General features: G+C 46.7%; 1 protein-coding gene across 1 annotated transcript in view; it reads right to left on the bottom strand.

The window, feature by feature from the left end:
- Positions 1-15,561, bottom strand: part of CSF1 (colony stimulating factor 1) — a 36,500-nt gene that overhangs the window by 2,397 nt on the left and 18,542 nt on the right. Inside the window, exons 3-8 of the mRNA XM_060231611.1 lie at positions 12,156-12,218; positions 11,134-11,304; positions 9,600-9,774; positions 5,206-6,335; positions 3,546-3,604; positions 3,177-3,232 (exon numbers count right to left, since the gene is read on the bottom strand). Of these exons, the coding sequence (XP_060087594.1) occupies positions 3,178-3,232; positions 3,546-3,604; positions 5,206-6,335; positions 9,600-9,774; positions 11,134-11,304; positions 12,156-12,218 (1,653 nt within the window). The 3' untranslated portion in view covers position 3,177. The remainder of the gene's footprint in view (positions 1-3,176; positions 3,233-3,545; positions 3,605-5,205; positions 6,336-9,599; positions 9,775-11,133; positions 11,305-12,155; positions 12,219-15,561) is intronic.

Raw genomic sequence — 15,561 nt, 5'->3', positions numbered from 1 at the left:
GGGAGCCTTCTGGGAGTGGTGGGGGGGATGTGGCCAGTGTGATGATATCACACGGAAGTGACATTGTCATGCTGGAGACATCGCATGGTGACACTGTAGCGTTTTAGCTAAAACCTTTGTGGTTATTTCTATGGTTATGGAGCTGAAACCCTGAAAACCAGGGAAACTCCAGCCCAAACCGGAGGCCTGGCAACCCTGCATTCTGTTCCCTTGGATAAAGAGGCAGCATGATACTGAAGTACTTCTAGGCAGATTTCCATTAAACCCTATATCAGCAGAAACTGTATAGGGCCAGTTCATATTGTACTGACTCTCCATGTAACTTTCAAAGCCAAAGGAGTGGAAGGGGAATGTTTAACCACAGCTCTTAGATCTTTCGGCAGTGTTCGATATGGTTGACCATAAGGTGCTGGTCCACCACCTTGCCAACGTGGGGATTCGGGGATTAGTCTTACAGTGGCTGATCTCATTTCTCCATGGCCAGGGACAGAGGGTGGCTCTTGGAGGGGGGGGGGAATTGTCCCAGTGGCACCCATTGGAATGTGGAATGCCACAGGAGGCAATCCTTTCCCTGATGCTATTTAATAACTATATGTGCCCCGTCGCCCAGATGGTCCAAAGATATGGGTTGGGTTGTCAGCAATATGCTGATGATACCCAGCTCTGTCTGCTTATGGATGGCCACTCGGACTCGGAAGAACTGGGTGAGGCATTCCAAGGCGTGGCTGGTTGGTAGCATCGGATCTGGCTGAAGCTAAATCCATCAAGGACAGAAGTCTTGCGTCTGGGTCTGGGGGGGAGCAGGGAGTGGGATCAGGCTCCCGCCCTTTGATGGTACTCAATTGGTGCCGTTGACATAGTTGAAGAGCTTGGGGGCATTCCTGGATGCCTCTTTCTCTATGGATGTCCAGGTTGTGGCTACTGCAGAGGCTGCCTTTTTCCATCTGAGGTGGGTCCGGCAGTTGGTCCCCTACCTTACCTCCCATTACAGTGATTCATACAATAGTCACCTCCAGAATAGACTACTGTAACCCTCCCTACGTGGGGCTACCCTTGATCCTGCTCTGGAAACTCCAGCAGGTGCAGAACGCAGCAGCTCGGTTGTTGGCATCGAGGCCTATGTGGGCGCAGATGCATCCGGTGTTGTGCGAACTGCACTAGGTATATCTTGAGTACTGGATCCATTGCAAGGTGTTGGTCCTTACTTTTAAGGTCCTTTATGGCCAAGGGGCTGCATATTTCCCAAACTGTCTTTCCCCATATGAGCCCCCCTGGGCTCTGAGATCTGCTACACAGTATCGTCTTGTGATCCCTGGTCCTAAGGACACCCAACTGGCTTCAATGAGGGCCAAGGCCTTTTTGGTCCAGGCCCCTACCTGGTAGAATGAGCTACAGTTCGATATCTGGGCCCTGCGGGACTTATCCAAGTTTTGCAGGGCCTGCAAGATGGAGCTCTTCCACCAGGTTTTTAACTGATCCAGCAGGTGTCATCACTTCCCCCAGCACCCTATCACCATGGTGCTTATGTTGTGTTGACAAATACCAGCCTACATGCTATTGCGTGGTTTTGCTGCCAATGTCTGAACTATTGTTTACTGTGTTGCCTCTGATTTGGTAGTACCTGTTTTTATAATGCTGTTTTAATCCTGATATGTGGATTTTAATCTTAATATGTTGATAATATGTTGTTTTATTGTTGTAAGCTGCCCTGATAGGGTGGGATAGGGTGGGATATAAATAAAAAAAATTAATTTAAAAATACTGGGTTAGTGTTTACCATGCATAAGATAAATCTAGAACCTTACAAGAATAAAGTAGTTGGGGATATGGGCTAGTGGGAGACAGTAAATATTCCCTTCCCCTCTTCACTTTCAAAGCACCCCCACACCCAGAAGAGCGTTCTTTGCCAATACAATTACAATCATTAACATGTAACCCTCCTCCCATATCACCTTGCCCAAGGCTGCCTAGTGAGTTTGTGGCCAAGGCAAAGTATTAACTATGTACCTGCATACACTTAGCATAAGCCTTTTTGGCTCAGCTTGTATCAGCCCTTCTACCATATGTGGGGGTGGGGGGTGATACCACAAGAATGGCTAAAAGCAGTCAAGTATTCAGGCTACATTCACTGAGGCCACAGGAATGAAGACGAAGATATTGGATTTATATCCCGCCCTCCACTCCAAAGAGTCTCAGAGCAGCTCACAATCTCCTTTACCTTCCTCCCCCACAACAGACACCCTGTGAGGTGGGTGGGGCTGGAGAGGGCTCTCACAGCAGCTGCCCTTTCAAGGACAACCTCTGCCAGAGCTATGGCTGACCCAAGGCCAGGCTAGCAGGTGCAAGTGGAGGAGTGGGGAATCAAACCCAGTTCTCCCAGGTAAGAGTCCGCACACTTAACCACTACACCAAACTGGTTCCCCATGCAACCCCTCCTCATGAGCAGTTTTCCCCATGGAACTGTGGGCCATTTTGGGACAACCTGAGGGAAGGAAAGGGCTGTTTTGAAACTTTTCTTGTTGGACATTTACTTAAATTTAAATTCATTTAGTTTGACCTTCTGTGAAGCAGGGTGAGCTTCACCCAGAGTTCTGTGCTTTGTTGTAGGCAAAAGGTCCAATTTCTGCTCACACTGACTGGGGTCATGCTCGTGTACAACCTTCACAGAAGGGCTAGTCATGCAAGAGGGAGTTCTACACTGTTTTCCGCAGGCTAGGAATGCTCTGTAACTTGCAAAGACCCATATCTACTGCTGCCCTGGAGGAGAAAACCACATTCCACTGCACCCATTTGCTTTGATTGTAAAAACCTCCCCAAATAGAAATGGGGTAGCAGGTTGAATGTGCCCAAGGGCACTCATCTGGCTATTTGGGACAATAACTGTGGTTACTGGAATTCCTTAGCAGATCCTCCAAGGAGTGGCTCTGTAAGATCCTCCAAGGAGTGGCTCAAGCGTCCACAGAACCCAGGAGCTTGTTTCCAAAAGTGGCCAGCCAAGTAGCTCACAGGCACAGAATAAAGAGAACGTTTTTTTCTGCCTCCTGTAGCTGGTAGACAGGTCTGTTGCTGGCAAGCATGGTGTTTCATTACCATACAGATTGGATGAAGATCTCAAACCTCTTCCTGTACCCAGAAGTTTTTATCACAAGTTGAGACCACAAGTTTTCTGATTTTACCTCATAGTTCCCCCTGCATCTGCAACTCCAAATGCTCCTCCCCTCCTCTCAATGGGCTGCAAAAAAGAAAAAGAAAGACATACTGAGATCAAAAGGAAGAACAGACCAGATCACCGGAAAGTACTGCCCTACTTTGAAGGATAGATAACTGGGGAAGCAAAGCCAAGTAGCTGTCAGCTCCACCAGCCTTTACTCAGTGCATGCAAAAACCCCTTAAAAATAGGCCAGATGTTCAAACATGGGAACTTGCAATGAGTGACAGCCCCAGCAACTGAGGGTGTCATGAGTCATTAGTAGCCAAAGCAAGGAGCAGCCAGCCAGAGAAGTCCTGGTTTTACATTCACATTGAATCAACTTGTAGAGCCTTACCTTCCTTCTTGTTCTTCCATCTCATTTACCATCCTCTCCTGTTGCCTCCTTGCAAGCATCTATGAGGAAAAGAAGAAAGGCTGAGTGCTAGAAAAGAGACGCCAACACAGAACAAGTAAGAAGACTTCATTGTCCATCATGTTTGAGTGGAGGAGAGTAGGAAAGGATCTCAAACAACTGTGCTTCTGCCTGAGATAGCCACAGCTGTGATTGGACCAACTATGCATTGTACCAGCAAGTGCACTCATTGTGGGGATCTATTACTTGCTAGCATTCAAATACTTGCTAGCATTCAAATCACTAACCAGGTGCACTGATAAAGAGCCATTTTTGCTCTAAGCAAAGTACCTTGCTGCATGTCTTTTGGGGTGCGTGTAGAGGGAGGAAGGCATCTCTGCAAGTAAAGGTATGCCACCAGTCTCCTGAGCCATTTTTAATGCCGACACACAAACATTTTCCTCCTTAAAATATCATCTTTTCTAGTGGTCAAGCATTCTCACATGCTACTGCTTGGTTTTGCCTTCTAGTTCTGTGTTACATTATATGCCCATCACTACACCACTACAGATCATTTGTAGTATTGCAGTATTGGCAGTAACAAAAACTTTCTGCTATGGAAGGAATATGCAGAGCTTTTAGACTCCTAAGAATAAATCTACCAGACAATCCTCCCCAGCCAACAACAGGATCTGGCCTTTGAGTAATTAGTACAAAGCAGCTCCCCCTGAAAAGGTCAAGAGATGCTCCTGTCTATCTCTCCCTTCTCACAGTAGAAATCTTCTGGATTTATGCCCACAGAGGAAGAGTAGAGAATGCTGAACAGGAACAGTTATAATGCTTATCTAAAGCCTGAGGCGGTGGGAGCTGTCAGTAAGATGAAGCACATGTTCACAGCATTACATTGGTGTACCAGAGGCTGACACACCACTACAGAGGCAACCAGTTTCTACTGGAAAGGGATATTAGGACTTAGCCACCCCCACCCCAATTCAACCCCTGGCCTTCAGAGACAAAGTCAAAGACCCTGAAAGGTTACAAAATAGAGGACCTGGAGGCCTAGCCTCACAGCTGGAGAGGGGGATTGGGAGTCCTGTTCCTCTCAATCTGAACCCCTAGACTGAGCAGGTGGTGGCAGCAAGCCCAAGGGGCAGGAGGAGAAATAGCTCCCTCCAGGAGTTGGCGACTCCATAGGGAGCAGACGGGACCGGGTCAGAAGGCAGAATCGGGCCGGTTCCGCCACAACCTCCAATGGGAAGTTTGTCATAAAGAGAATGTCCCCTTGCCCAATATCAAGTAGATCAGAGACACTGACCCCCTAGCACTATGCTTCTAATGTTTAAAAATGCTTTCAAACTTTAGGGTTTAGTGGCATAAGCAGTTGTTCCTATAAGGCTTGACTCTGATGCAGGACATGCTGATGTTTGCTATGCAGGAACAATCAAAGATAAAGAGAAACTGGGAAATATGCAACAGGACAGATGTTCCTTCAAGGATCTAGCCAACTGGCCTTTTCTAGCATCCTGAGCAAGCAAGACATATAGGGGATGGAAGGGACTGATGAGCTCTGCCATGCACAATGAGAGCAGTGCTGGAATGGTTATAGACATAGGTAGGGAAGGCAGGGGTAGGGAAGTTCAAGGGCAGAATATTTTGTCCTTACCCTGGATTTATGCAAGTAGAACAGGAGGCCTCCCACTGCCAGCAGGATCCCCAGGACGCTTGCCACCACTGCATAAATCAGAGTAATCCTTTGGCTATCTCTGAGTTCTGACTTCTTGCTGGACTTGTCTGTGTTCGGAGGAATGAAGTTGAGATCAAAGTTGGGCCCCAACAGGCTATCCTCAGGCTCCCTGTCCTTGGCCAGGCCCTCTTCTCCTCGTCCTGCTCGTTTCTCCCGGAGCTGGGTGCTCTGCTGTATTCTTGGGGCTTGACCTCTGCTGCTCTGCTCTCCCCAGGAGTAGCTGTCTGGGGATATCTGCCTCGGAGATGCTCTAAAAGACTGCTGAGTGGTAGAGAAAGGTTCTTCAGAGCCAAGGATGGGGGACAGTGCTGGGTGACTGGGTGGGAGAACTGTCCCACTGACACTGGAGGGCACCCCTGAGCTGTCCAAGGGCTCCAGAGTGGCAGAGGAGTTCAGGCTTAGGCTAGATGTGCTGCTACTATCAGTCCTATCTGAATCAAATGGAAGTCCAGGAACGGCCTTGGCCACATCCCTTGTCTGCCGAAGCCACGGATTACTGGGGGAGGTTTTGTCTAAGCCAGAAAGAGATAAATGCTGAGAGGACAACTCATTGGGCCGTATTTGGCTGCTGTCAGCTCCAGAACCAGGGAAAGCAGGTTCAGTTCCTATGGCTTCAGTTTGCTGCTGGCTGGACAGAAAGAGGGGGAACTTACTGGGCCTTGGGGACCAAGGGAGTGAGGTTAAGGTCAGATCCTGGAAGGATGTAGAATCCATGGCTACAGGGTCAGGTCCTTGCGATACAGCTGCCAACACCAATTCTTCTGGTGCAGAAGTCATGGCGGAATAAGCAGCAGCAGCCCCAGTGTCTAGGCTTGGGCCTTTGTAGGTGCTCCTAGGCACCCTGGGCCTGGTACTACTCTCTGACTGGCCTTGAGTCTGCATGGTGCCAGGCAGCATGAATAACTGCGGAGAGCTGGCAGCTGTCTCCTTGCTGTCCAGCTGGTCTGCAATGGAAGGAAGAGACTCAAAAGTCGGAAGGAAAGAAGTCACGAGTCCCCGAGTGATGGGGTTTGTGGCTGGACACTCGCAGTCTCGGTCAGTCATCACACCTGAAAGATCCAGATACAGAAAGAAAGGCCATAGAGTAAACAGCCTCTAGGATGCAAGGGACAGGAGAGAGGCTTCAGGCTTGGCTCCATCCCTGCCCTCAAAAACCACCATGAGAAGACAGACTTCAGTCTAGGCAGGCCACTGTTAGAACAAACAAGACAAGCCACAAGTATGAGTTGGCAGAGAGAGAAGGAGATGGTCCAGAAAGGACTCTGAGACAGCTGCAAGATTGACTAAGGGCAGCAGTAGCAACAGCAGCAGAGAAAGCTCATGCAGCTTCAGTCAGAGCTAGATCCAGCTGGTTAATGAGGCAGAGCAAATGCATGCCCTAGAAGGTGGAAGCTGGGACTACATGGCTGCTAGCAGAAAGGTAAGCTGTATATCACTGAGACAAGTGAAACTGCTCAAGCAAGATCCAAAAGGAAGGAGCAGGTTAAAAAGACGACGACGACTGCAGATTTATACCCTGTCCTTCTCTCTGGATCAGAGACTCAGAGTGGCTTACAATCTCCTATATCTTCTCCCCCCACAACAGACATCCTGTGAGGTGGATGGGGCTGAGAGGGCTCTCACAGCAGTTGCCCTTTCAAGGACAACCTCTGCCAGAGCTATGGCTAACCCCAGGCCATTCCAGCAGATGCAAATGAAGGAGTGGGGAATCAAACCCGGTTCTCCCAGATAAGCGTCTGCACACTTAACCACTACACCAAACTGGCTCAGGTTAGTCCTACTTTGCTCTATGTCCCAGGAGCCACACACCCATACAGACAGAATACAGGAACAGACAACAATGGCTACATTCTCCATATCAATACTATACAGCACCACACAGAAGAAAAAAGGCTTCACTGTGCCAACTGGCTATCTGGGAAAACCAAGCTACAAATGGAACAGTTTAGCTAAGCTAAAGAAATGGATGGCAAGAAGGCAGCTCATAAGGGTCATACCTGTGTGCCTAACAGTTCCAGGGAGAACACAGACTTGTCTCATAGGTCAATGGCTCTCTTTAAACCATACAAGCAGCTTTCAAAGACCCAAGAGGCAGTTCAGCCAGAAAGATTCTTATTAACACTGCCCTTGCCTACCTTGGCTCTTAAGAGAGATGCAAGCAATCAAGAGTGTTGCAGCCCTTGGTCAGGATGAACTTAACACAGAATTCATGTTTCTAACCCCAGAGTGATAATGGCAGACCAGGCTGTTTTTGAATCCATCCGGCTGCAGACAGACAACAGGCAGGTTCTTTGTGCATGGGAGCCAAGTGTAATTTCTGCATGAGCAAAAGTCTTCAATATTAAGAGGGATCTCATTTCCAGTGGAGTCTAAGTGTTGCCTTGTCTAAGGTGACATAACTCATTTTCTGTGTTTGCTGCAACAAAGGGTTTTTTTTTTGGGGGGGGGCAGTTGTAGCACAAGCTGTTGCAGGTTAGAGCCCACTTCATTAGAAGCATAAAGTGAAGCTGCAGGAATGTTGTGCCTTCATCCATGTATTTTGAAGCTTCTCTGGAGCCATGGGGGTTCTGTATAGTCCTTTACTAGATGTAAACTGACAAGTAAGCTATTAGAATCCCAGGAAAATTACACTAATCTTCATGATAAAAAGCCATGTGTTGGGCTTTGGATATTGTTTGGCTGTTTCCAAACAGCCACTTTGCTCCACCTTGGTTTCCTTACAGCAGCACTGTTTCCAGGAGCATCTAAATGACATCTTCTACTTGTCTTGCTTCTATGTGTCTCTCCCCCCCCCCCCTTTCTTTCCTATGATCCTTCCCAACCTGGTTTGATATGCTCTTCCAAACAGACTGCAGTCAAGGCACCTTTGGATTCCATGTGGCCAGGAAGGTGTTCATTTTTGCAGGACCTGCCCACATTGTTGCCATTTCCTTGCTTCAGCACACACATACCCCAACACACACGGGGGGATTAAAAAAAAAACCCAGAATTGCTAAATTGTTAATATTGTAACACTATAGCAATTCATAACTATGATGTACTAGTCCCCATCTTTCATTCCCCAAAGAACTCAGAACTAGTAGATCATGGAAATAGATCATTACAACACTATAGCAATCTAACAATTACCAATCTTATTTTTAAAAATGCTCCAGTGTATATGGGGAGGAATGTTAAGTGGCATTGGGGTGGGGGGAGGGCAGGCAAGGTATGTGTGGGGAAAACTGCTGTGCAGATGCTCAGCTGCCCTGCATCTCCAGCAACAAATCTGTAAAGCAGAGACAGAGAAGCATCTCTATGGAAGCAGCCCTTGACTCAAACTGTGGAGGCTTACTCTACATTTACAAAACCTGATGTGTTCTAAATCATAGGCCGTTTTCCCACTTAGCGTTTGCTCCCCTTATTCCCCGGCGCAATTATCTCCGGATCACTTTTTTCGTTTTCCCACTAGTGACTCTTTGCGGAGTCGCCCTCCCTGAAGCGCCGGCTCAAATCGTTTTCCCACCGGCGTTTTCCCAGTGGCATCGACTGGAGTCGATGCCCTGTCAATCATTTTTTTTTAGACGTCATTCTAGTTGCGTAATTACGTAACAACGTAATTGCAACATTGCAAAAAAAACTGCAAACGAGGCTATTCCGGGAGGGGTTGTTATTTCGTAATATCGCTATTACGCAAAACTGAGATGCTTTTTTTAAAAAAAAAATGGACGCGCCGGCACTTCGGGGAAGCGCCGCGAAAGGGTGATGATTGGCCAAGAGGGTGGATGGGGTGGGAGGACGGAAAAGGGGGAGGGTGACGCCCACAAAGCAGTCGATCCGGCGTGGATGGATTTCCCACAGCAAACTCCGCTGAGTGGATCCGGAGTGGATCCGGAGCTTTTCGGAAACTCCGGCAACATGCTGGAAAACATACTCCGGCGTAAAATCCCTGTAGCGCCGGAGCAAACCGCAGCGCCGGAGCAGCATGTGGGAAATCCAAGAGAAGATCCGGAGGTAAATGGGGCGCTACGACGGAGCAAACGCTAGTGCGAAAACGGCCATAGTGACACCTATCAAGGCAGGATACAGAAACCTCCTTAAGATGGTTAGCAGTCATGTGTGTGTTGTTCATAAACAACCATAACATACAAGTTTTAGTAGACACAAAAGCATACTACAGAGATATGCACACAAAAATGCAAGCAATAAACCAAACTTAACATAAAAACATCCAACCTCCCCCTCACCCACAGAACCAATCATTTAGTTTATAAACGTAACACATGAACTACTGTTTGCAGCCACAAACACCAGATGAGACTCTAGCCATTTACCTGAAGAGGCAGCTTCATTCTGTGAATTTGAACACTTCCAGAAGATAGTGCTGCAGTCTTGACTAAAATCTTGGTCTTTAGCGATAAGCTCTGCGGCCAGACTAAAGTACCTGCGCACCAGCTCTAGCATCTCCTCTGCTGACAAAGAGAACTTCTTGATGCAGTGTGCTGAACTCTAAACCAAAATCAACCACAAGTGAGACACTGAGCTTCTGTCAAAAACCTCACCAGTCAACCACCTCTGAAGGCAGTTTATCCAGCAAGAGGCAGGCACCCTGAGCCAGCAAGACAAGAGAGTCTGCAGAAGCAGCTGCTGCACTTCCAGCCATCGAGGCTGTCTGGCATTCCCAGGGAAGGATTGGGAACTCCATATCTAGTAGCCAGTATAGCAAGAAAGGGCTCAACAAGTAAAAGACCTTTATTCTGTAATACTCAAAATACGTTCAGGTGGATAGCTGTATTGGTCTGAAGTTGAAGAACAAAGTTTGAGTCCAGTGGCACCTTTAAGACAGACAAAGTTTTATTCTAGGCATAAACTTCTGTGTGCATGCACACCTCTTCAGACAGTTTAGATAGGAAGACTCAAACTTTATTCCACATAAAATGTGTGTTTGAGCTGTGTTTCAGAGGTCTGAAACACTTGCATGACCACATTCTACACAGTACTTCAAATTGCAACAGATGTGCCTGCTAAAGACAGGGTAAGCTACTGGGACACAGTGGGTGGTTTCAGACTGGGAAACTGACATGATAGTATCCTGAGGCGGAAAAACCCATTTCAGGCAGGTCCATTTTAAGGGAATCAGACAGCCGCCGTTGAAGCAACAGGATCCCAGCAGCAATGTTCCCTCTAAGCTGAGTTAGCATGAGCTAGCTCACAAATTTTTAGCCTTCAGCTCACACATTTTTGTTTTAGCTCAAGGAAAATGGCCCCAGAGCACACTAATTTATGCAGTAGCTCACAACTTTAATGCCAGTAGCTCACAACTTGAATACCAGTAGCTCACAAAGTAGAATTTTTGCTCACAAGACTCTGCAGCTTAAAGGGAACATTGCCTAACAGCCATCCATGCTTCCACCTTCAGACTGCTAGCGCGGCTCTGCTGTGGAAAGTATAGTTTTTCTGTGAAAGTCCCCTGTGTGCACACTCATGCCAAGAAGTGCACAAGCGCACCGTGGAGAGAGGATAGGGGGAAAAAAATACCCTGACTATGCTGGAAATGACTTGGCATGATCACACAGCTCTTCCACTCATGAGTTGCATCAGCAGCCAATTATGTGACCTACATCCAATTCAGGGGGATGCTACCAGGAGAATCCAGGTAGCTTTTAAACGCAGATGGGAGCCGTCTGGGGACAGTCTGGGGTCGGAGGGCAGATGGGCTTGTGTGAACGTACACATTTAAATTGAATGGGAGGCGTTCCTAGGTCGGGCCAAATCTCTAGTGCAAAATCACCCAGTAGCTTTCAGATGCACCACCACTTAATTAGCATTTACAAGAACTAGGATAGGAGCCTGATCAGTATGAAGTACCTGGCTTTCATCAGCTTTCGTTTTAAAACATTCCTCATCAAGATTAACATGACTTTCAAGCAACATGTCTTGAATCCTGGAGTTTGCAGTATTTTCCTTGAATTTCATTTCATTGCGGAGAAGGTGTCCCAGTGGGTGATATGCAGCTTTGAGAAAGCAGACAGGATGGTTCTGGAAGGCAATAGAGATAGGCATCAAACATAACGGAAATACTCTGGAGTAACCAGAGAGGAAAAGACTCCACTTTACAGAGGCCAAACTGAGGAACTGTACATTATCGTGGAATCCCTTCCTGTAAGATTTACACTTAGACTGTCTACATCCATGATTAGTACCCTCATCTCAAATTCATATGTAATGCATTTAATTCATTCTACATCAGTGGCTGTCTTACTGTCTTTCAGAGATCTCTGGGGCTCCTGAAGAGCTTACAAGTAATTCCACAGTGAAAACACCAGCAACAGTGGACAGGTCATGGAAGACACTGTTTACCACTGATCTTTACCTATAGCATGCAACTATAGAAGATGGATTTGGAATTGTTCCAGGTAACATAATTTAAGAACAGCACAGCAAGACCTGGGCAGTGCCTCTCTTGATCTAAGAGCCTGCTCTAAAACATGCCCTACCTTCAAGAGACTTATTGAAGCATCAACAGTGTAGTTCTGTAGCAACTATGCAGAGACTCCTTGGCTGGTAAGTTGATATGGAAAGGGTAGAGATGGACTGCAGAGTATATATGTGAGAAATATGTTTTCCCACCATGGACTTCTCTACAATTTTTATCCCATGAAATCAGAAGTTCCAGGGAATATTAAAACAAGAAGTTCACAGAGGTATTTGCAGGCGCAACATGCTTTTAAAATTAAAACAATGCCGCTCAAAGGGAGCAAGTACTTTATATACAAAACAATGAACAGCAGTAGAAGTTTGAGTACTCCTTGGCACTAGGTGTTCTTCAATAGGCATAACAGCCTCTTGTGGAAGGAATTGCAAACAGATGTTAATCCAGCAGTCCTTACCAGATCACTCTCTTCCACATAATTAAAGGATACCCGACAGGAACTCTTCATCTGGGTATCAATCTGCAACAGAAGCACCACAGTCAGGGCACATCCTTCAAGAACTTCAGTTCTTTTACCTTGGAAGCACATTTATTGTAAGATCTCTCTTCCAAGCTACATTAAGGAATTTTTACAGGTTTCTGGAGGTCCTGGATGCCACCATGCTGCTTATTCTTATGGACTCTAGTCCTCAGCCACCTGCTCTTCAAAACCCTTGAAGATCAGGGACAGATGAGAAAGCACTGCTTGAGTAGAATGCAGTGCAGTTCAAAGTTGCGCGGCATTTCTATATATACAAACACATAAACAAGAATATACAGCTGCCCACCTGGATCCATACAAGCACTATTTAGGGATGTCGCTTGACTTCCAGCAAACTGTAGTAAGTATAGGTTTGGGTGTTGTCATCCACTTACATCCTCAGGCTGCAGAGTCACTGCCTCAGCTATTGATCCAGCAAGATGCAGAAAACTTACAGCTGTACCATCCTTTCCCACTTGCTCATCCCAGCTATTTAAGACTACCCAGGTAATATACAGTATATGTATTACTTTCCCCTGAAGTATGTGCATTTATCAAAAGAGCAAGATATTCTTTTAGTCTTCATTTGCAAGGGTATTTGGAATTATCAGAGAGTGCAAACATGATATAATAGCAGCCAAGCTAAAGAATAAGTTAAAAGTGTAATTGCAGCTCTCTAGCTAGCTACAGTTGTTGCTCTTTTGCTTCCAAACAACCCTCATCTTATGTCCTCCATTTTGAGGGTCAATCCCGTTTTTCTAATGACTAGCCGTCAGTTCTGTGCTCAAAGTTGTGGCTGCTTTTGGAGGATCCAAATCATTTTGAGTTGTCCTCTAAGTGGCTGGCTGGCTGTTGGCAAGATATGGGGATTAGGGGTCCCAATCCTCCCGCTCTGGCGGGAGACGCCAGGTTTTCCAGTCTCTTCCCCCGCTCCCCCCAAAAACAGCAGCGGGGGGAGGGGAGGGAAACGGCGCCTTCTGCAGATTCAGAAACGAATCTGACTCTGCAGAAGGAAGTTCTGAGGAAGAGGTGTGCGTGCGTGTGTGAAGCGGCACGCGCAGGTTTCTGTCGCATGCGCAGTGGCTGAGGCTCTGTTCGAGAGAGCGCGCCATGCCGTTGAGGCGCAGGCTGAGGGAAGGCGGGTCGGCCAGCTCGCGGCTGCCTGGCCTCGGTCTGTGGCGGCTCCGGCGCCCGCAGGACGTTCCAGAGTCCCCGGGGCTATGACCTGCCTCCCTGGCTTCCTCAGCGGTGGCTCTCCCTGCACCGCCCTCCGCTCCCTAAGTTTCCCCTCCTCGCCTCCACCGGGCTCCCCGCGCCTTCCTCGGCGCAGTCGTCGCCCTCGCCACGGCACCTCAGCGTGGAATCAGTCGTCCCTGGGATCTGTGACTGTCAGCCATGAACACAGATGCCTGTCTCTTGATGAAATTAGATGGGGGTATGTGAAGAGAGCAAGCACACACACACACACACAGAGCTCTTATGGTTTTTTCTGTGTGCTATACGATAGTGATCTGTTTGGAAGCTACAATGCCTTTTAAAATTTAACTATGCCTCTCTTCCTATATTTCCTTCTGTATATAGTAGGCCAAGGGCTATTTTAAGTTTTAGATTTGGAAACATGTTTTCTTTCTGGCATGATTAGGGCTGTTTGTTTTCTGCCAGCTGCTGGTTAATATTTGGGCGGGGGGGGGGGTTAACATTAGAATAGGCAATAAGCAACTTTAGCTTGACATATATGTAAATGAAGAGTTATATGAAAATAGTCTGTGCCCTATTTTGTGCCCTCAGAGTTCTTGTTTCACATTCACAGTAGAGGAGCTTTTCCTTTATGGAGTGTCACAAGATTGCTAGAAACTATTTTAATAGCTATTTTTGCCATTTTGAATGTGAAGTAAGGTATAAAAACAGCAGGTTGGACCAGGGGGTCCAATTCTATGAGCCCCAAAAGAAGGTGCCCCTATCCTTCATTATTTCCTATGGAAGGAAGGAATTGAAAAGGTGTGCTGTCACTTTAAATGTGATGGCCAGAACTCCCTTTGGAATTCAATTCTGCTTGTCACAGCCTTGATCTTGGCTCCACCCCTAATGTCTCCTGGCTCCACCCCCAAAGTCTCCTGGCTCCACCCCCAAAGTCCCCAGATATTTCTTGAATTGGACTTGGCAACCCTAATGGGGTTGCCAGGAAGGCATGTCTAATTGGAAACAATTGCTCCATTATTTGGCTTGAACCATCACCTACATTTGTTAGGTCACTGTGCAGCCCTGGCACAGCAAAGAAGGCACAGTTTTGATTTGCTATCCTAAATACTGGAGAAAAGACTAGCCTAAAGACTGGAGAAAAGACAAACAGCAAGAAGAGTCTCACTTTTGGTTTCATTTTCACCAGTTAAAAAGAGATCCAGTCTTAGCTGGCCTCACGTGTACTGAACTCTGCTTCCTGCAGAACCAAGAGCAGCTGCAGCAGCAACAACACCACAGCAACAACCAGCCATGTAACCTAATCCTTGGCAAACTGCACAATAATTTCCAATTTGCAGCTGGGCTGCTTCTATAACACAACATTTAAAGGAGAAAGAACAATTTACTTTTACCAATTCCCTAGTTTAGGCAGGCAGACAGATTACCGGTAGTTTAGGCAGGCCACCCTGAGCCTGAATAAATAAATTAGCTGCAAAATGTTCCAACACTTTAAATCCAAAGCATTAGTGTCATCTCATCTGAAGCTCTAAAATATACTGGCTTCATTTGGGTTTCATAAATGAAGTCTATTTTTGTGGAACATTAAATGAGTTTTAAGATTGAATTGCAAGTGAATCAGTGAAGTCAGATATATCATATACTGTATGTAACTTATGCTGATAAAGAACCCAGTGAAGAGCTGAAAAATCCAGATAAAACATCAACCCTCTCTGCAAGAGGAAGTAGGATTTGACACTTGAATGAATCAGCTGCCCCAGACTCTTCTACAAAGCCCATGTGGCAGATACATGGAACATTAGATGTGCAACTGCAGTTTTGTGCCAGGAACACAGTACTCAAGCATGTGGGGTCCTGACTTAGATAAGAACTGCTGAGAGGAAGCGCTTAAGTCTCTCCCCCCTCGCCAAGTGTTTTTCTGACTCGGAACACCTCTTTTTTTGCTGCCAAGGTACAGCTGACCTATTGCGTCCCTGTAGGATTCTCAAACTGACCTACAGTAACCCTGTAGAGCTCTCAAGGCAAGAGATGTTCAGAGATGGTTTAGAACATAAGAGAAGCCATGTTAGATCAGGCCAATGGCCCATCCAGTCCAACATTCTGTGTCACACAGCGGCCAAATATATATATATATATACACACATAT

This window comes from Heteronotia binoei, chromosome 2 (assembly GCF_032191835.1).
Source record: "Heteronotia binoei isolate CCM8104 ecotype False Entrance Well chromosome 2, APGP_CSIRO_Hbin_v1, whole genome shotgun sequence".
NCBI classification, from domain to species: Eukaryota; Metazoa; Chordata; class Lepidosauria; order Squamata; family Gekkonidae; genus Heteronotia; species Heteronotia binoei.
This window is presented reverse-complemented; position numbering and strand designations above follow the sequence as displayed.